Source organism: Rhinopithecus bieti, unplaced genomic scaffold (genome assembly GCF_001698545.2).
Source record: "Rhinopithecus bieti isolate Rb0 unplaced genomic scaffold, ASM169854v2 scaffold_6547, whole genome shotgun sequence".
Lineage (NCBI taxonomy): Eukaryota > Metazoa > Chordata > Mammalia > Primates > Cercopithecidae > Rhinopithecus > Rhinopithecus bieti.
Window position 1 is genome coordinate 122,697 of NW_016805133.1, and position 21,605 is coordinate 144,301.

The 21,605-nt window shown below is 41.1% G+C and overlaps 1 protein-coding gene across 5 annotated transcripts in view; it reads left to right on the forward strand.

Moving 5' to 3' along the window:
- CRIM1 (cysteine rich transmembrane BMP regulator 1) overlaps window positions 1–21,605 on the forward strand; it is a 197,358-nt gene that overhangs the window by 87,753 nt on the left and 88,000 nt on the right. For all 5 annotated transcript variants that reach the window (XM_017871276.1, XM_017871277.1, XM_017871279.1 and 2 more), the window contains one exon: window positions 1,031–1,151. In XM_017871276.1, the coding sequence (XP_017726765.1) occupies window positions 1,031–1,151 (121 nt within the window). The remainder of the gene's footprint in view (window positions 1–1,030; window positions 1,152–21,605) is intronic.

Genomic DNA, 21,605 nt, shown 5'->3' on the forward strand with positions numbered 1-21,605 from the left:
CTCTCCTTTCACATGAAGATGGGCCTTCTCACTGGTGTCCTCTGAATCTGCCACCTTGGGCCAATGGCAGCTTGACTTCTGGCCTTGTAGTCAGAGAACCAGAGTGATCATCCACTGGTACATAAGCACCTTCAGATAGTGAGCGTGTCTTTTCCTCTTTTCTTCTGTTTTTCCTTCAAAGTATGCTTGACTGGGGAGGTAGGGTTAAAATTTATGGTACTATGGCAATCTGCTTCATTTCCCCAGAGAAGGTCAGAGACCTTATTTGCAGCTATATCTGCCACTTTGAATTATTACATTTAAAAACAATCATACATAAAACAGAAAGTTATTTTTAGATGAATACATGCATCAAAATGCCAGAAGTTTCATAATGCAACACTCAGCCCCAATCTTTCTCTTTGCCAATTCCCCCCCATATCTGCCCTCTTTACTTTATAGCATGTGCCAAGTCATCTTTGACTGTTTACTCACCCTCTTTGCCAACATTTGATGTACTGTTGTGTCCCAGCTGTTTCTTGCTTTATATTATTTCTAACATCCTTGCTCTTGTGGCAGCATTTCCGATGTGGTCTGTGAACACTTCTGAGTTATAGTGATTTCCTCTTCGCAAGTTTCTAATCATCAGCCAGTTGTTTTTTTGTTTGGGTTTTTCTTTTTCTTTCTTTTTTTTAAACTACTAGATAAACACTCCAAGCAAAGTGATCCCTTGTCCATCTCTTAAACTATTCTGTCAATCAGAAATGCCTCTGGCTAACTGTCACCATCCATGTAACCACTGCTGGTTTAATTCTTTCTCTGTCTTCGTTGTAACTCTTAAATATCTCATCCCCACCTCTTTCGTTACACAGAAAATTTGAGGAATATTGCAGTTCTGTAACATTAACTGGAATAACATGCCGACACTAGGACTGGGCTTCTGGAAGCAAAGAGACTTTGGAAATTTGTTAAGAGCTAGTATTTCATTTAGGGACTCCAAAAGCAAGTAAATGTAACAATAAACGGTGCCTCTCTGTTTGCCCCTTTTCAGTTTTCGGCGTGGACTGCAGGACTGTGGAATGCCCTTCTGTTCAGCAGACGGCGTGTCCCCCCGATAGCTACGAAACTCAAGTCAGACTCACCGCAGATGGTTGCTGTACTTTGCCAACAAGGTTAGTTTGCCATTAGTTTGTCAAGTTTTCTCCTCGTTTATTAGCATCATGACTAAGGTACATTTTGAGCATGCAGTTTGTTTTCCCATGAGAAATGTAGTCCTTTCCTGTCTCTCTGGAAGAAATCACTGAACTGTTTGCGTTACTTGGTATTTACATATGTCTTTCCTCAGATCAAAACCAGGTGTCATCAGGTTAAGTCATTAACCCTTATAGATTCTTTCTATAAGGGTGCCTGTACGCTTTCGAGGGCTGGGACCTATATAAGCAAATATGCCCCTCTGTATATAGATAGGGAGGCAGGCAGTGAGGTATCTGTCAAGGGTAGGCACGTCATTTGATCCTCTGCAGTGAATCTTGTAGGTGCTTAAACAACATGTTCAACGTGATGAAACATTGCACGCTTCATAGCACCACTCCACAGGGACCCTTGATGTTTGGAGTCACACGGCTGCCCAGACCCATTTCTTTCTGAGGCCCAGAGGAGTCTTCATTCTTACAGTGCTTTCTGGAGTAACAAACACGTCTCTCTTTGGCTTGACTGGGGGGAGGAGCCACTGTCATTTTAACCCTAGTAGCAGGGCATGCACTTAGCCCCCTAGAACTAGTTTTTCTCTAGAACATGAGGATCTCTGGGTCCTGTCCTTTATAGTCTACAGAGCACCACCATAGAGCTGTCCCTTCGTACTTGGCTTTGGGGAAGACTGTTCTTGGAAGTGTAGGGTTTACAGTCTGTTTTCCACTACTCACCCCTCTTCTCTGCCATGACCTCCCTTCCATCTTTTGCAGGTCAACAAGCCATCTTTATGACTAAGTCATCTCATGTTTTTCAGCTTTTGTTCTACATTTAATAAGATGAGTTAAAACTGTGCCCTATTTAACTCAGTTTCCAACCTCCTCTTCCTCAGTCCCAGCGCCAGGCATTTAGCTTCTAGGTTTGTTGCATGAGTACCTGTGATTATGCAAATGGTTTGATAAGATAGGAGTATATGTGGTCCATAGGTAAGGTAAGTATCAGTTATTTGTCCGTAATTGAAGAGACATCCAGAATTTGTTCTGATAATTACTTTTTCCTTCTTTCTTCTCATAAAATAAGTTAGATCCTTGGTATCTCCTAGCCTTTGTTCTGTCAAACCTAGGATTCTCTAAGACCTGTCCTTTATACTGTATCATAAAACAGCATAAGAACCTAATTAATGCAAAGATTTTTGTGAAGATAACATACATTGGTGCAGCAACCTTCCTATGACATTAGAATGTGATAATTTATGTGCAGATGCTTAGGAAGGGTTAAAATATTTTGCAAACATAAGGTATTACTGATCAGTGAAGGAGATAAATGGAGCATCACTAACAGTAACAGATGTCCCTTCAGGGTCTTCCTGAAAAGGAAGATGGTACATTATATTGGAGAACCTAATTAATCAAAACTAAGCCAGTTGTTAACGAGGAAGTCCTTTAGTGAGGAAAAGGGACAATTCTCAGTTCACTATTATAAATGTCACATAGCATCCTCTGCACATAGGAGTCATGGTCAGCTATTTTTTCAGTCACTCTAGGGGGTTGAAATTGTTAGAAGCTACAGGAAGGTATATTTAGTCTCAATTTAAAAAGGAACTTTCCCACAACTAGTGATGTTCTGTAGTGAATTGGCTGCTTCCTGAGGCAGACAGAGCTCCTTGGAGCTGGATAGATTTCTTTCCGTCTGGATGGCCACCTGCCTGGAATGCTTAGAAGAATTATATTAGGTTGGAAAGGAGGTTGAACTAGATGCCTTCCGTTTTATCCTCAAGCTTCTGTGAGTCTAGTAAATAAAACTTGAAGATGATTATTACTGTATTGACATAAGTTTGACTTTGGCATTCAAAAGCGAAGAATGGCCAGAGTTAAATTTGTCTCTAATCAACACATCGAAAACATAGAGAAGGAAGTCATTCAACATCCCACTGTAAATTATTTGCAGAAAAGAGATAGGTTCTCACAGCTCTTTAGTTTCCTGTATGTCAGATCATCAGTGACCCATACCCATCCCCTGCTCATTTGTTCCCTTTGAACAGGGTCTCCTCCCCCAGCTCTCTCACAAGCCCTGTGCCTTTGCAGTTGCCACTACCTCTTCCTGGACTCCCTTGCCCTTCTGTGTACATGTAGGCAGCTTCTGCCTCTCCTTCAAGACTGCATTTCTTGCTCATTGAAGTGTTGTCACTCTTTGGCCCCTGAAGATGACTTAAGTGCCCCTCTCTGCTCCTTTGTCATCCATCCCCCATGTATCTTTTTATCATAGCACTTTTCATAACACATTGAACACACTGATGTTTTTTTGTCTGTCTCTCCTGGCCTGTGTGATTCTCAAAGAAAGGGAGTATTTTGTAGCCTCTTGTACCTAAACATAATATGTCAGCCCACATCTATGGGTGAATGAATGGATTAACAAACAGGCCCTCTCTTAGCCAAGATGATTTATATGTTGAAGAAAAGAAAAAGAATGAATAGTTTTAGTTTCTAGTTATCTTTCTGCCATTGGGTTGTCATACTGCTCCCTGTCTCATTTTCAAACCCTTGCACTTTTCCCCCAGTCCCCGTCTGTATGGTGCGGTCCTCCTCAATCCTGTAGAAACCCTCCATTCCAAGCACAGCACTCATCTCTCACAGCATGGGATGCCTTTCTCTCTCCATTCCATCTCTTTTCATATTCCTCATCCAGCAGGATTCTAATTAAATTCTTCTCTATCCACGAGGTATTCATGCTTCAACCAACACGTGTCCCACTGCCTCGAAACTTCCCACATATCCTTTCCTATGCTGTCAATTAATTATCGACTTTCATACATTGTTATTGAATTGTCGCATGCGTGAAGTCTTGTCTCATCAGCTATACGATGTTCCTAAAGGTCAGGAATTGTGTCATCTTTTCTTTTCTTCTGTATGCATTAGTGCTGAATGAGTCGGTAAATGCAGAATATACTCAAGCTGTGGCTTAGACCCATTCAGCCTAGTTTAGCATATTCAGTGGATTCCTGCGGAGGGTGATGGGGTAATAGGTTGTGTATCGATTAGAGAATAACAACCCAAATAATCACATGAAAATGAAAAAAAAAAAAGCCTAACATGTAGTAATAGTGGTAGTATTTTAAGAGAAAAACTACGTAACTTTATTCTTGTGTGTGAGCCATGTTAAATGTCCGCTCTTTAAGAGCACGATGTTTAGGCTTAAAGAAGAACATTATAGAACATATAAGATCATATGATGATTTGACTTTTACCAGCATACTTATAAGAGCATTGTTAAGAAGTTAGAGCCATTTGAGAGCAAAGCTGATTATGTGGAGAAATCAGAGGAGAAAGCCCTTTACATTTTAGGACATAATAAGGTAAAATATCTGAAACTTTAGTTGTAAAGAATTACCTTCAGTGAAAGTAACAACTCCCTTTTTGTAAGAATTTATTGTACTTTCATGGGCTAGAAAGTGCGTTTGTGGGCTTTTCTCCCCTGTCTTGAAGAATACATTCCTCCCTCCGTCATTCCCATCCAAATGGAGTTGCCCTTCCCTATGAGACTATTTCACCCATTCGGACCCCTAACTGCCCCATTTCTGCGTGAGCTTGATTTGTTAGTTTTCTCTTGAACTGTATGTTTTCAGTTGATTCATTCATCCATTCATTAAACACGAGTTGAGTTCTTACAAGTGACAGACACTACTCTCCAGATGTTCTTACCGTGCATGGGTATCACTTTCCACTTCTATCCCTGACAAATGCTGGTTTTCCCTTCTACCTCTGGTCTTTGTGAGTATAGGCTCTTCCTTATTTCCTTGCTGCCTTTCTGTCTTGTTTAACAGTCCGTCTTTTATTTTCACCTCTTTTGTGTCTTTTCTCTTGAACTTCATCCTGTTTAAACATCATTCTTGTGTGTGATAGAATTAATTTTCAACCATTATTTAATTCTTCCTTCCCTCAACTTGGCTTAGATTTCCAGGCATCCCGCCGTTTCTTTTTATCCTTTTTTCTTCTGTTGGCACAAAGACATGATATGAGTTATATGGCAGTGCATTCTACATTTCAGGAGAGGGTGGGCCTAAACACCACACAATGACATAAAGGGAAAATGGGACTATCTGTGGGGTTCAGGACACCTTGTGGTCCTTGAAAGTCCCTTTGTGAGTGTCTGCACGTGTGTGCATGTACGGATGCTGCCGTGCATAAGAGAATTTACAACAGAAACTTACAAGTCAGATACATTTAATGCAAATTATTTATTTGCAGGGAAGAAAAAACCAAGATAGTCTTTAAGTGACATATAGATAACAATACCAGTCACAGCTTAAATGTGTAATATGCCTTGCTGTTTATAAAGCGTTTTCACTATTCTTATCTTACTGTCACTTTAATTCTATGAGGAATTTATAGGTATGAGAATGGAGATTGAGATAATAAGAGACTTGCAGAAAATCACAAATTTTCCTTGGTACAAGAGACAGAGCAGGTTCAAGGCTTCAATCCAGGTTTTTTTATTGAAAACCCTGTGCTCTTTGCACTGGAGCTTTTTCAATAACAATGTTTTGTTGTTTTTAAGTCCAAGAAATATATCGGGGAATATGAATTTATATCTCACCAGCACATTTCTATCTGCCTACCACATACGTGTTTCAGTTATTCATTGCTGTGCAGTAGTCACCCCAAAAGAAGTAGCTGAAAATGACAAAGATTTATTCTTTGTTCTGATTCTGTGCGTTGACTGAGCAGTTCTTCTGTAGCCAGCTGGCAGGTTGACTGAGACTGAATGTCCCTCCCATGGTTTGGAAACTCAGCTGGGATGGCTGGAAAGACCCCTCTCCCTACGTGATGTCAGAAGCAGGAAAGGAAGTTGCAAAGCCTTTGGAGACCAAGAGTTGGAAATTACACAACACTTCTGCCATGTTCTGTTGGTTAAAGGAAGTCCCAGGACAAGCCCTTATTCAAAGGGTGGGAAAGTGGGTTCCACTTCTTGATGAGATAAGCCACAAAGAATGTGTGACCATTTTTAATCCACCCTAATCTACATTTAACCAAGATAGATGCCCTTTAGATTTCATTTTCTGATTGCAGGAATTTGGTGGCGTGTTGCAGATACGTGAACCTTTTCCAAACACTCATGCCCTTCTGGCCGTGGAGCTCTGGGTCTTCAGATGAAATTCGAGCAGCATTATAGTTAAGCCCCCTGTCCCCTCAGCAGCTCTTTTTCTGCTTCTTTCTTCACTTGCCATTTGGCAGTCCACCCAGGAGTGGACATGTGATTTAAGAGCCTCTGAGCCACCACCTCAGCTTTAAGTACCATTTAGCCGACCATTATTTTTAACCTTCTGCTTCTTGAAGAGTGCTGTGACCACCTAGGTTAAACTAGGTTTTCTCCCATCATACAAAAGGGAATGCTACTTTGGGATACCAGAAAATCTGCTTGATAAAACCAGCTCCATTTTTAAAACACAACAAAACTTGCAAAGATGTTGAATAGAGGGAGATTCTCCTCTATAATGGTTGAGCTTATCTGAGAGAAATGGATTCACCAGAGGCAGATGCATTTGGAGGATAGATCCAGCCTGGGCTATACATCTGAGAGTTCATGTTCTCCTGGTGTCCGCCAGCCCAGACCTCAGCCCAACTGGTCTATTTCTCAAGAAAACAGAGAGTTCTAAGACCACAGTGTTTTCTCTGCACTTCCCACTCCTTGCTTTTTCCAGTGTTTGGACCTAATTTTACAGACTCTTCACTTTGCCTCCGTAATTTTTCACCAGTGTTTCAGATACAGGCTTACATGGTAGACATTAACTAGTTAAAAAATCTAGACAGTAAGTAATACCTCCACCTTTCTCACTTTCACTATAAGTCACGAGTTTTTTAAATACCCTACACCTTTTGATAAGTAACTTCGTATCTTTTTATTAAGATGAATGAACTTACCATATTATTGACAGTCACCTATTTTCAATTTATTTTATGAAATGTCCCAAACTTTTGTTCTAAAAGTTCTGTTATCAATTTGTTTTATAAATATGCCTGTCTTAAAAGTTATTGAGAAAAGTCCAATCCAGCTATTTTAAGGTAGAAATAAATTAAGTCATTGTTTATAATGTTCAAAAACTTAAAATAGAGTTTCTTCTGGGTTGTGTGCATTTCAGAAAGCCAGATTCCCAAGCTCCCTCCTGGCTCCTGCCTCCCTCTGACCAAAGGGCCTGATTCTCTTCCAGAACCTATATCTGGAGCATGTGTATCTCTTTCGTTCTGAGACACTAGACCAAAATCCTATTTTATTTTTAAATCAATCTTTAGAAGTATTTTTGACTGTTTTTTTTTTTCCTTAGCTTCAAGGTAATTAAAAATGTTAGATTATCTGTTAGCTAATATGTTGACTAATATGTGACTTCTGTTTTCACCAAAAAATGTAGTAGAATATGTTGGACACGTGAAATTCTAAGTACAGTTTCACTGGAAATATTGACAAGCCAGAATCACAGGGCTCAACACGGGAGGCAGGCTGTATCGCTCTTCTGTTTCATAGAGGGAGCATTGTGGAGCTGAAAGAGTCCTACCCGGTGAGCATCAGCAGAGCTGGTCTGTGTGGCACATACCACTGAGCTGCACTATCCCCTGTGGCCCTGGGCTCAGTCACCACCAGGCCCTCTCCTGCCCTGCCTCTCAGGAGCCCTAACATTCTGTGTCGTGCACTTTGTTATTGTCTATAAGCAGACGCATACCTGTGAGTAAACCATTCTGTAGCTAAAGAATAGTCCTCTGCACATCACCTGGTGCTGCTGTTCAGAAAGGGCACGAACCATGTGTTCAAAGCTAGAATCCAGACCCACTTCTGCATGAGTTTGGGTGAGTCTTTCACATTACCTGGATCTGTTTTCCAATCGGAGAAAGGAGGGGAGGAGCGATTTGATTGTCTCAAAAGTAACTTCTACCTCTAAATTCTTTCGCTTTCTAAAAACCTTTAGAGGGGAAGGAACCCAAGCCACTAGCGACAGGAGACTCTTGGGAAACAAAAGGAAAGAAAAATTTTCGGAAATTTCAGAGCTCAGAAAATAATGGGAGAGATACATGTCTCGGCTAGGGATAAGAAAGGGAGAAAGTCCAAAGAAAGTTATAAAAGAATTATGTTTTTTTTTTTAGCTTTCTTAAAATAAAAAATAAAAGTTAGAAACAGCAAAATGAAATAAACTACTAGAGTAATGATTTAAGCCAGGGTAATCAGAACTGCTTGGGTTGTGAAAGCTGAGTAATAATTCAGTAAAATAGATTGCCTGTTTGGTCAATGGTTAGTTGACTATTGCTAGTTACCTTTTTTTTTTTCTTTACATCTATAAATAGATAGTCCCTGCATAGCAGAAGCAGAGAATATCTGGCCAAAGGCTGACTCCACAAGATAAGGATTTACTGTTAAACTGCTTTCTAATAGAATGTTGATATCTCTGCCTGTCAACCTGCCTTGGTAAATGTGCTGGGGAGGGCCATGTGTGTATGGTACCCCCACAGACTCACCTGTGTGAAACTGCATCAGCCCATGCATGGCTACTTGCTGGCCCTTGGACCCATATTTGCACTTGTTTCTCCCCTTCTGTTGCCACATCACTTTCCCTGAGGTCTAACTCTGTGTGTGTCTTCTCTGTCTTCAGCTTCTCCATATTCATGTTGCTCTTTTCTGTATTTTACACTTAATTGTGCATACACACACAGAATTATATTCTTGGACAAGTTTTAGATTCTCTTTTCCTAGCTTTATGATTGAACCATTTCTTTCTATGTCTCTTAAAATGAAAAAAGATATACTCAAAGTGACTTTTTTCCCTGTTTGAACCTCAGTTTTATTTCTCTTCCATAAAACATTAACCGTAGAAGGCAGTTTCCCACTCATATCCTGTCCTATCACCACAGTTCCAGACTCTGTAACTCCAGGAAAGGAAATAAGATAAAAGGAAGGATGATAGTCCCATTGTGTCTGAAAAATATGTCAAATATACAGCCTATGACCAGAGTGAAGGTCATCAATGTCCTTTGCTTTCACTATAACATTTAAATATTTGTACTGAGCTGCTTCGATTTGAAATTGTGCTCTCAAGAAAATTCGTTTTGTTGGTGCTGTCTTGCATTATGATAATAGAACCTTAGCAGATTGCTAGCACACTGTTTCTTGTGAATAGAAAGAGATATTTAGGAAAAGTTTTCTGGGGTTCCAGAATTGACAGCCTGAAATTGACTCATACCGGATGAGGCCAGCCGAATGGAATCTTTGGCAGGTTATCCCTTCCCTTCAGAAGCACTTGAGTTAAATCAAAATTAATCTAACCACATAGCTACAGTGAGTGAAAACAAGGTACAGATTTAAAAATGCTCCAATCAGTTAAAACAATTTAATAATTAAATACTCATCGAAGACCTCATGGAAGGCAGAACACTGGGCTTGGTGTGGGATATAGTGGTGAATAAAATGTGACACATGCTTAAAGGATCTTAACGTCTTGCAGATATGACCAATGCCAGTTTCAAAAAGGCTCCCGAGTTTTGGAAGGTAATAAGAAGGAAACACACAACATGCACACACAGTCATCTGCCTTCAAGGAAAGAATCAATTAATAGACAGTCTTTCTACCAAACAATGAAAACCAGATTTAAGAAAAACCATACAATAATATGCCAGCTTTAAATCCAAACTGAGAAATCAAGGACCTCAAAAAGCACATATACATATGGAACAACAGATAACAGTTTTTTCTTACCCCTCCCTTCCCTCCTAAAAACTCAGTAGGACAGGAGGGATTTTCTTATTCCTCTGCTCTAGAACAACTGTCTACTTCTGAGAAATGGAACGAGCAGCAGCATCAAGAGTCCTTTAGTGCCCTGTGTGCTCAAGTGCTTATCCTTCTGTGGTAGAGCCTTCCAGAGTTTGTCAACTCTTATCTCCAGAGCTCCAGCCTATAACTCTGTGATTTGAAGTCTTTAGGAGGGTGTTGGAAGGTGGGAGGATCGCACAAGGGTCAGGGGCTGTCAACACAGGAAACATCAACCCAACCCGACAAACGTGTCAAAGCCAGAAACTTCCTGAGGGTGACTTGGAACTGTCAGGGTCATGTTCAGAGCTCAGAAAGCACTTCTTTTTTTCTTCTTGGAGACAGTGTTAAGTTTTTAGGCCACCAAATAATATTTACTGTAGATTCATGTGCTTTTACATTGTGCTAGGCAATTAAGTTGCTTGTATTATGCCTACTCAAGCTAACCAGTTTTAACTATCCCTGCGTATGCATTTTCAAAAGGACTTTATCAAATTAAGAGTCTTGGAATTGATTATCATGTCCATCTGTTCTAAGATAGTGTCTCAGAGAAGGTGGCACTTAACAGTTCGGGTTTTTTTGTTATTTTTCTTTTAAGATTGGTCTGTTAGTAGACAAATTTCCATAATTCAGTTCATTTTTGTTGTTGTTTCCTTTAATTTGAATAATTTCTCCAGCTGCTTTTTGGGAGTAAATAAAATTAAGTTATATAATAAGGAAAATATGCATTAGCATAGCACAGATTTAAAACATTCGTGACTCTTGACATGCTATTGTGGTAGCATTCTCTCTGTTTTTAAACACATGCAGAAAAATATTTGGAAATGTATTTGAAGCTCATCTTTCTCAACTAAGAAAAGAACATCTCTTCTGTTGCCCTCTGTCACAGTAATTTTTGGCCCAAAAGAGCGAGTCAACTCATGACTAAAAAAGTCAGAGTCTATATTAAACTCTGATGTTTTTAAAACAAAATAATTGTAGGAATTCCATGTTATTATTGGACCTATCCCCAGATTGAAGAAAATATGCTTTCCTAGAAGTAAAGCCCTTGCCCACTGGAGATGAACTATCTCCCTAGTAGAGTGTTTGATTTGTCAATAATTCACTTCAGATGCATGAGTGCTGTGTTTCCTCTACTAGGGCCTTATGCTTTTTGTATCTCACCATGAATTTGACCTAGTGTCTAGCCTTATTTTATATTTGTCTTAGTCCTGAAAACAAGCAAGGCTCTCAGTGGCTTCCAGTTTAATCTGAGTGGTCATGGATATCACCAGACACTGTGTATGTGGCCCTCTGAGTCGGACTGAGAGAAAGTAACTTAACTGAATTCCATAAGCCTTTCAGTAATGTTGAAAGCAGAATCCACAGCATGATAATATTGAAACTCAGAGGTCTCTCCCTACCCTCCTTTGCTATGTCATCATCATGGCACATGCAAACAGAACAGCTCTGCAAAAATGCTTTGTGAAATTACACATAGCTAATAAGCAAGTCTAAAATGTTAAAGCCCTACCTCTAATGAAAATACCAAAAGCAACCCAAATCGTGGAATATATTTTGCTCTTCATTCACACCTTTACATTGGGTATGGATTATTGGCTTCCTCATCATTGTGTAGTTGCCACAGTTTGCAGAGAATTCAGAGTTATATTTGGTAGACATTTAATTGCTAATTAGAACCCAGGAGGTAGAGACAGCTGGTTTCTCTTGGCCTTGGTCAGTCTGTTGTGAATGTATTATATAGACAAGTGCTTTGTAAATTATTCTTTCCTGACTTTGCTTTTGATTGAAAAGAAAGGAAGTTACGTGTCATGGCTCTTATGATAATATGATCAGGGACTTTGATTTCCATAGCTAGATCATGAAGAGTTTTAACGGTAATTCCTAAGACTTTAGATTGTGGATTCTTTGAGGGCAAGGACCCACCCTATATATTTTATTCTCATCAGTACCCAGCACGGGTAAATAATGAATGCTTTTAACTAAATTATATAGACATTTAGTCTGCAGCAAAAGTCCTAGCATCAAAACCCCATACTGTTCTTAGATTGTTCAGGGGGCAAATACTTTGAGCGTTTGAGTGCCAGGCATTGGGCTGCTCAGCAGGAATAAAATATAGTCACTGATATCTAAGAGCATGTATTCTAAAGGAAGGCAAGTATGTATAAGTCATTGTAGTTTAAAGCGTTGTATGCTTTGGAAGTAGAAGTGTGCAAAAAACACAAAGTTCACAGAGCAAAGACATACTAATTCCTATTTGGAGAATGGTCATATTTGACTTTTGAACTGAGTCTTTATGAATGAGTCAGAGTTCACCAGATGGAGAAAGACAGAAGGGTGTTCTAGGCGGTTGTTGTTGATTTTTTGACTTGTAATGTGTCTTGCAGCTTAAAACATTAACACTAATCCCACCTACCTTTATGATTCAAGAAAAAGGGAATTCATGACAATATTGAGTTTTCTTGAGATAACCACTCCGTTGTAAGGCTCCATTGCAAGACTACATTACTTGTTTAAGATGTACTTTCCTGTTGCTTACAAGTAAAGATGCTTCTTAGTATGGTATGCAAGGCCCCTTATTACTCAGCCCTGACCTCCCTCTCTGGCCATGACTCCTGCCAGTACCCCCATAATAACCCCAGTCCTCCTCTCAGTACATAATGTACTTCTGGTGGGCTCACCTATTAGTTTAAACTAAACACACTGTACTCTTTCTTGCCTTTATAAATTTAGTGTGTTCTTTCCTTTACCTGGAATGCCTTCCCTCTGTGCCCACTCCCCCACATTTGATGGTCATTTCACAAACTGCCACTCACACCCCTCACCCCTCACCACCACCACCACCACCACCACCACCACCACCACCACCACCACACACACACACAGCACCAGCTGTTTATCTTTGTGCCTCTAGTCAGAGAAGGCATCATGCAAGAAGTGATCGTCGGGAACGAACCGGGCTCTGTGAGGCGGGATGGGGGCTTCAGTGTAGAAGATGCAGAGTAGCTCTGACTTTTCTCTAGCTGCTCTCAACAGCTTCAGTATCAGCACAGAGGAAGTCAAAGGGTTGAATCACAGTTTGCAATTGGTAGTTCTTGGGGCTGAATTTTACCCCAAGACATGTTTTCTTTAATGTGCCCCGTTTTTTCTATTTTTAAATTAGTCACAGATATTTAAAAACTGGCATACTTCACATAAAAATCTGACTTCTCTTGAGTACATGGAAGGTATGCCCTCATTGAGTTTACCCTTAAGCATGGAATGAGTAGTGATGCCCCGTTAGAGGTCACAGACCTTCTTGAGGTGTCTACATCTCCCCTCTACTCTTCTAGGATTCCTGCCTGACTCCTGTAGACATTCAGGGTTGCCATCTCTGGGATTAAATACATTGAGTTTGGGGTTGAGGAGACAGATACAGAAGGAGGATAAAGAAGCAGGAAAGGTAAAGGCGTGAGGAAGATGGTGGTTCAAGTGAAACACCATGGGTTTTGGGCTCCATTGTTAAAGAGGTGCAGTCAGGAGGAGGTTTAGGCTGCAGAGAAAAGGAAACGATCTGGAGAGTAGATGCCTCAGTGACTTTGAAGTGTCAGTGTGGTAGAGCGAGAGCCAGGGAGAACTGGAAGGATGGACCATTGTGATCAGCAGATAGTATGCATGACTTCAGAGAGTTCAGAGAGCTGTGGCCGCAGGACTGAGTCACCGAAGTAGAGGGGGCAGCAAGGGTCTCTGGATTCCAAAAGATCAAGTGAGGCCAGAGTGTTGAAAAATACTTTGTCCACATAGACTCTCAAGCCTCTCAAATTATAATCATATAAAACAGCTAACAGGTGTTGTGTGCTTCTGTGTTCCAGGCACTATCCTGGATGCTTTTCATCAGTTCATTTAATCCACATAGCAGTCATATGACATGTGGGTGCTTTAATCATCCCCACTGTATGTAGGCTACAATTGAGGCTTAGAGAGATTGCTCAACTTACCCAAGGTCACGTAGTTCCTAAGTGGCCAGAACTTGAACCTAAGACTGGTTTATTGTCAAAGTGCATTCCCCAAACCTCTGCCCCCTAAAGCGTTGGATAGGAGACAGAGTCACAGGAAGGGAAGCATGAGAGAGGAAAGCAACCACGTGGAAGTAGCCAGTGGTCAACTTAGAGAACTTTGACCTCCCTTCCATCCCAGGTGAATAAGTGAGTAGGAGGTGGGGATTCTCAGTCTCACTGGAGAAGGCTATAAGGAAATAGAATCTTTAGGGGAGAGCCAGGTAAATGTTAGAAACAAATTCGAGTGGTGCATTGTGTGGTATGTTCAGAGGAAGGGGGGGTTTGTATGCAGAGGAAAGTTTGGAGGAAGCAGGGGAGTCAGTTGGAAGGGAGGTTGGCACAGAAGGAAGAGTCCCAGAGCAGTGCTCTCTGGGGATGTGTGTTCCTTGGAGGATGAGAGACAATACAGTCTTTCACTTTGCACTGATGACAAGGATGAGAGGCTGGGAATTGACTGCCCAAAGGAATCCAAGTGGACACATGCTTAGAGTCATCTGTTTCAGCGCCAGCTCAGGCCCCAGATGTCTCTGGCGGCCTGAAGGAGTGTTAGCAGCCAGGCAGTGGAGGCTTTGGTCAGATTTTCAAGTAGAAGTTTGGTCCAGACATCGTTGGTGTTTATTCTTTGTGTGCTCTGGGAAGGAGATTGAATAAGTCAACATCCCATTGTGTTCTCATTTGTGGTTATATATACAAAGCTTCCCTAAACTAAATTCCCTAAACTTAAGGCCAGAACCCTGTGTATCCCCAGCCCCAGTCCAGCTTAGTGCCTGCTGCATGTACACACTCAGTAGATAGCTACAAAATCATTACACGTTCATAACAAGCTGATTCATTGTTTCAAAGCATCTATTTTCTGAGGCAGTTGGCAATTCTGCTCTGAAGTGGGAATAATTTATGTTGCTATACTAAAACTTATTCTCCTCGTCCCAGCCCAGTTCTTTCCACAGTGTGATGTGCCAGTTTCCCTTCCTACTTTTCCTAACTAGTCCTTCATGCAGCTCTCACTCCCATCCCGTCTTACTCTCTAAAGCCATCCGACCAGCCATGAAAGCAGATGCCATTGTCTTCCCCTAGACCTACGGAAGTGAAGGCAGAGAGTCTTCCATTCCTGGGAATTGGCCAGCTCTTGATACGCGATACCGGATTGTTGAGCTGGACTGAGTGGCCCAGGATTTCTGCCAGATCCCAGCTCTAACATTTCAACAAGGGCACGGGCCCTGCGATTATTTTCAGCTGTGTTTCTGCTGTGTCGTCCCCACTCCGCCACCCGATTAGTTTGAGTCTCTTCAAAACTAACGCCGATTTTTTTTTTTTTTTTTGCCAGTCACATCAAGGTAGTAATTTGTGAAAGGTGCCATTATTTTCTCCCCACCACACCTACTTTCTGTGGGGCAGAGTCCTAGAAGATAATTGGTTAATTCTTACAGGAACCACGTAGACTTACAACTTCTATTTTCCTGCAGCTTATACCACTTTTCTTTCAACTTAGCACCTTAAGATAAGCTTCCTGAGCCACATGCCAGCCTTGAGGAGGAAACTAGGAAGAGAAGAGCTTAATGACTGCTTTATTATTATTACCAATAGTAGGAAGGCAAAGGAATATTTTATTTTATTTCTTATTTATTTTATAATTTTTTATTTTCATAGGTTTTTGGGAAACAGGTGGTATTTGGTTACATGAGTGAGTCATTTAGCAGTGATTTGTGAGATTTGGGGGCACCCATCACCCGAACAGTATACACTGAACCCAAACCTAATTGTCTTTAACTTAACTTATACCTTCCCTACATGGGAGCATGACCTTTGATTCCTCCCCCCAAAAGAAAAACAAAGCATAAAACAACAACCACCACAACAAAAGGCAGAGTGATTTTCTGGTGGTCTCCAAAGGGAAAGTGGTGAAGAAGGTGCAGTTTCTGGTTGACAGGTGACAGCTCACCGTACACAGGGGAGGGATTGCTGCGGGGGAGAGTATGATCCCCAGAGCAGGGCTGCACTTGCTGTGGCTACAGCACATGTGTCAGTGCTGGGGGAGTGGAAATGCCAGGAAATCACGCAGGAATAAACTTGAGATGGGGAGAAAGGGGGAAGGAAGGTTAGTTAGTTATTCATATACAGAGAGTAGTAAATCTCTTACGGTGAAGCATGAGGAAAACTGTGAGCCTAAGGAACTTTCTTAGAGAGGAGTGCTGTTTTCCATAAGAAGAGTTGGACCCTCAGATAGGAAACCTGTTTGTTTTTGGATGTTTTGTTTGCAGCCTTTAAAACACACACACACACACACATATTCTTGGAAAGAGGTAAGAAATTTAATCAGTAGAAAGATGGTACATCGAATTTAATTAAAGTTGAAGCTGCTTTTTATAGAATAGTACTGTGTTTTATGTGTCATTATAATTTCCATTCCCAACAAGCTATATCATTAATACACTGTGTAGAATCCTAGTAACACAAGTGCTTTGCCCTTTTCATTCCTCATTTATCCTTGTTTCCTGACTAAAGGGAGACCTCCCACCCACCTGTAAATAGTAGTTTTTAATTTATAGTCAGTGATGCCTCCACTTTTGAAGGCCTCAAGCACTCAGTTCCGGTGTGTAGTACATCCAGTATTGGAAGAAATCTTTTCCAGAATACCTCACTGACTTGTTTTCCTCTAGGATATGGGCGGAGGAAGATCAGGGTCTGCTGGGGAAGGTGAGGAGTGTGATGACTTGCTGCTTCTGAGCTGCCTCCTCTGCAAAAGGAGCTTACTGTGGGGAATGTTAGGATAACATCAGCACCTGCACCAGGGGATACCTCTGGGGGGGGCCAGGCGAGGCAGAGGTTGAGGGGCACTCCTGTTCTTTGCTGAAAGGGCTGTGGGGGGGACAAACAGGACTCCTACCTATATGGCCTCCTCCAGGAATCTCCTATAGGTTACCCTTCTTTAAGGTTTCTGTGATCATTGTAGTAAAACAAACTGTTGACCCTTCCACTTAGTTATGTAGTGTCTGAAACATGCCTAGTGGTAGGGAGACAACAGCATCTAGCATGTTGTGTCTTTTCCGGCCTTGCTCAGAGTTCTTTAGTAGGGGGGATAAAAAGCTACATAATTATTATGGCCCCACGAAAACCAAAACATCACCAGTGCAAAAACCCTATCTTGAGCTGGGCCTGAAGGTTGAGGTGCTTGGAGAGGAGGAGGATCAGGTGAGTAAGGGATGCGAGGTGACTGATGTTCCCGAAGGACAGGGTACAGGTGAGTGAGAAGAGAATGAGCTGAGGTCAGATTGCAGCAGTGACGGGAATGGGAATGGCAATGATAGAATCAAAGGATTTTATATTTAGAGAAAAGTTTATTATGATCCAGCTATCTCACTTTATGGATGAGAAAACAGTCCCCAAGAGTTTAAGTAGCTTGCTAGCAGTTGCACATTTTTCTTTGGGTGACAGTACTGGATAAATTGGTAATATTTCTGTTCTTTTCTTCCCTCGTAGGTAGTATCTCTCACTTTTAAACAATGGTATTCAGGCAGGAAGGAGTCTTTGTAAGTGATCAAAAACAAGTACTAGTAATCATTCTTCTCATTATAATGCTAAAACTAGTTGTACTTGGTTTGTTTTTTTTTTTTTCCACTGGAAAGTACAAATTAAACTGTGACCACCCAGGCTGTGCACATCTAGGCACAAAGTTCTTGGAAAGTGGATTGCAGATTCCCATCAGCAGAATCTCCTGGAGACCAGATTATCATATGGGCAGATTCTGGAGCTGCTCCCCAAACTTGCAGAAAAACAGTGTTTGAGTGGGTACCCTGGAATCTGCATTTTAAACACATTCCATAGTCCTTCCTTCCACATACTAATTTTGAAAAGCACCGTACCTATAAGCTTGCAGTCTAAAATGTATAAAAATAAAAAACATAAAACAATATATGCTCTAACCCCTGACTTGTATCCATGAAAAAGTTTATTTCAGGTTATCGGTTGGGTACCTTTATCATTTTTTTACTATTATTTATAAAACAAGTAAGACATGCCCCCTGCACTAGAGGAATTCACAGGAGAAACAGTCTGATTTTGATTTAGTATGATGGGTCGATGCACTTCAAGAGTTAGGTACCCTTATGTACTGTTGAAAGTCAGAGGAGGGAAATTTAATCCTGTTTGTTTTTTGACCAGAGAAGGTCTTATAGAGTGGGTGGTCTTAAGGTTGTGGGGAATTCACCAGGGGCAAGGGAGAGGCAGAGATTTGAGGCTGGGTGGACATGAGCTGTGGCTGGAGTGATAAGGGGTGGGGACAGGTGGTTCAGTGACGTCAGATCATCATTGTTGCTGGAGTGTAGGGTGTGTGCAGGAACCAGTAGAATGTGGAAACTAATAACAGGTAGAGGCAGATTTAGGAGCACCTTGCAAGCTATGCCCAGGAGCTTGGACTCTGACCTTCTGGCCTGCCTGGGATTCTCTGTGAAGTCCAGGAAGCACAGGACATGAAGGGAAAGCATAAGTATGTACTCACCACCCTTCAGCCATCAGAACCTCCTAAGGGGGTGAGTGCCCTCTAGAGGTTTCCATGATTTCTGAGTTCCATTTTACTCAGGCACTCAGGTGCCCACTGAGCTTGAATCCATTTCCTACTTGAGAAAAAAAAAAAAACAGCTTAACCAAGTCCCACCTGGCTGCACCTGTGATTACATTATGCAGAAATTTATTAATGTGGTACCTCGATTGATCATTATATTAACTCTGAGGATTACATTGAGAGTTTATTTTTCTGATTACTTGCAAATACAGGTTGCATCTTCTTTGAAGTTAAAAAGCCCTTAGCCCACATACTGTATGATTCCATTTATATGAACTGTCCAGAATTGGCAAGTCTGTAGAGACAGAACATAAATTAGTGGTTGCTAAGGGCCGGGGATTGGGGGAAAGGGAGTGACTGTCAATGAGTACAGGATTTCTTTTTGAGGTGATGAAAATGTTCTGAAATTAGGAACTGGTGATGGTTGTACAACCCTCTGAATATAAAACCACTGAATTTTTTGTGTACTTTAAAAGGGTGAATGTTATGGTAAGTGAATTATATCTCAATAAAGCTGTTTTGCTTCATTTTTTAAAACCCTTAGCACTTCTGCTCAAGGTGTCATGCAAATAGGTCTGCCTGAGGTGGCCTTTATGAGTTCACAGTATAGAAGTCTCAGTGCTCTCCTCACTTTCTTTTGTGTTTTTGTTCTGTTGTGTTAATGTTATTCCTGTCTTGTTGATCTCCAGTTCACTTCCACGTAAGAAACATTTATATGACTAAGCATGGTAGGTATTAAAAGAGCTTATGTTAAGATGAGTCCTCAAGTTACCACAAAATAGAGAAAGAGGGTGCCGTAAGAAAACTGTGGTGTTCAGGGGTTCAGAGAGGAAGCTATTATCTGAGGTTGGCCTAGAAAAACAACTGAGCATAAGGGCTGGATGAGGAATGTGCAGGGGCCATTAGGGCAGGCAGTGCAGAGACAGCAAAGTGGGGACTTACTTGGAGAAAAGAGCATAACCATAGCACTGGAAAATGAAGGGAAATACTGGGAAACAGAATTGGAAAAGGGGTATGTGGACTTCAGAGTGTTGAATGCTAGGCTGAGAAAGTGATACATAAAATGAGAAGTAATGGAAGATAAATTTTGACTGCAGAAGTTCGGGAACTGAGCCTTAGGATGGATGTGGCATGATTTGGGAGAGACGGAGACTTGGGCAGGGGGAGATTGGACTAGAACTGGAAACTGGGGAGAGGGCTTCAGAAATGAGGGGTAAGTGTTGAAATCAGCTCACTGCAGCGTTTCTCATGGCAGTCTGTTTCCTCTGCCCCTTTTGTGTTCTCCTTTCCTTCGCTTGCTCCTTATCCAGAGATGGGGATAAAGGGTAGGGGAAAGATTAGGGAGGACAAAACGTATTAAAATGAAGAGAAAGAACGTGGTGAGGACAGTACAGGTTGCATGCGTCAGTTCTTCTGTAGTTTAGCATTTCCTCTTCATGACTCAGTAGAGGAAAATCTAGTCTCTTCTAGTGGAAAACACAGAGAACAGGAAACCCTATTTAAAATCAGGTCACTTGACTAAGCTGTGTAACTCCTGTTCCCATCGGTGACAGGGAAGAATACCTCCTGCAGTGTGTGTTAACCAGAGAATCTAGAATAACCTTACTGAAGAATTTCTTTAAACTACATGGGATTCATATCATTTGTAGATGTAACAGACTTCCTGGGCAAATATGGGTCATGATGGGGTCCCCTTTTGTTACCTGACAGAGTGAATGTAAACATACCTGTTAAAAGATAACTGATGTGAGTTGTATTATGTTGAACATAAATGCTGTTTGACCATTTCGACCTGCAAAACTGGCAGTTTCAGCAAGGTTTTAACCTAATAGATAGCTACCCAATAGATATCCGACCTCAGCCCAGATTTTTACCTTTTGTTGTTCTTTCATAAGCTCTTTCTTGATTAAGATACTAATTTCAGGTTCAGGGGAAGCTGTGAAAAGCCAAAAGATGGCAACAGGTAGATCAGAAGGCTTTGCAGGGAAGGAGACAAGAAGACAGGAGCTGGTGTCACACCAGCTAGCAAAACCAGGATCTTTATTATGCAATCAGTTTAGATGTAAAGATTCAGCATAAAACATTTTCCTTTTCTAGGTGGGTTAATAGGTAGTTGGGTGCAGCTTCAGCTCTTCTACAGCCTGCTGGAGACAACTTGTAAGGGACTCTAGAAAAATAATAGGAATATTTAAATGTTAGGAAGTCGCAATGCATATAATGTTTACTCTTTGGGTGACAGGTACACTAAAAACTCACACTTCACCTCTATGCAATATATGGCTATAAGAAACTTGCACTTACACTCCCTAAATGTATTTTTTAAATTGTAAATTTTTTAAACAAATGTTGGGAAAATAGGTCAAACATAAACAGAAAAAAAAAAGACTTAATGGCAGACTTAGTCATAGGTGTTCAGTGTGGTGTGACTCCTAACAGCCTAGCAGAGAACCCAGCACATAAGTGCACACACACGTTCAGTAAAGGTTGTTCAAGTGTTGAAGGACAACATCTGAACGGGTATTGTTTGGTTGACGGTACACTCTCAGGTGTTTAGATTAGAATGATTCCCTGGAGCACATCTGTAGGCAAGAATGTGGAATCATAGAAGATATGTAAGAGAAAGTTAATCAGCTATTCTTGAAGGTTGCTTTCATTGTAATCACATCTATGCATTGGGATCAGTGTGTGGCCTGTCAGTACTCTAGTTCCATTCATCTATAAACTCTAGAGAGTTTTAAGTTGTATAGAGTGCCAAGTACAATAAATGTAAACAGTATAATGTTACTGTTATATCACAGCAGTACGATTATGTGCTTACCATTGCAATGGCTAGGCATATAAGCATGAAAAAGTATGGGATGACCTTATCAGGCACTAAAAGCCCAGCTCACGTTTACTCAGCACTAGAAAGTGATTGTCCTGCAGGAATATAGACTGTGAATTGAGAGCTCCAAGCTCTGCTCACACAAAATAGGCAAACCTTTACTTGAAACCATTGGTAGAAATACCATTGCAGCAAAACCTGAATGACCTAACACCCTCTTCTCCCAGGAATCCA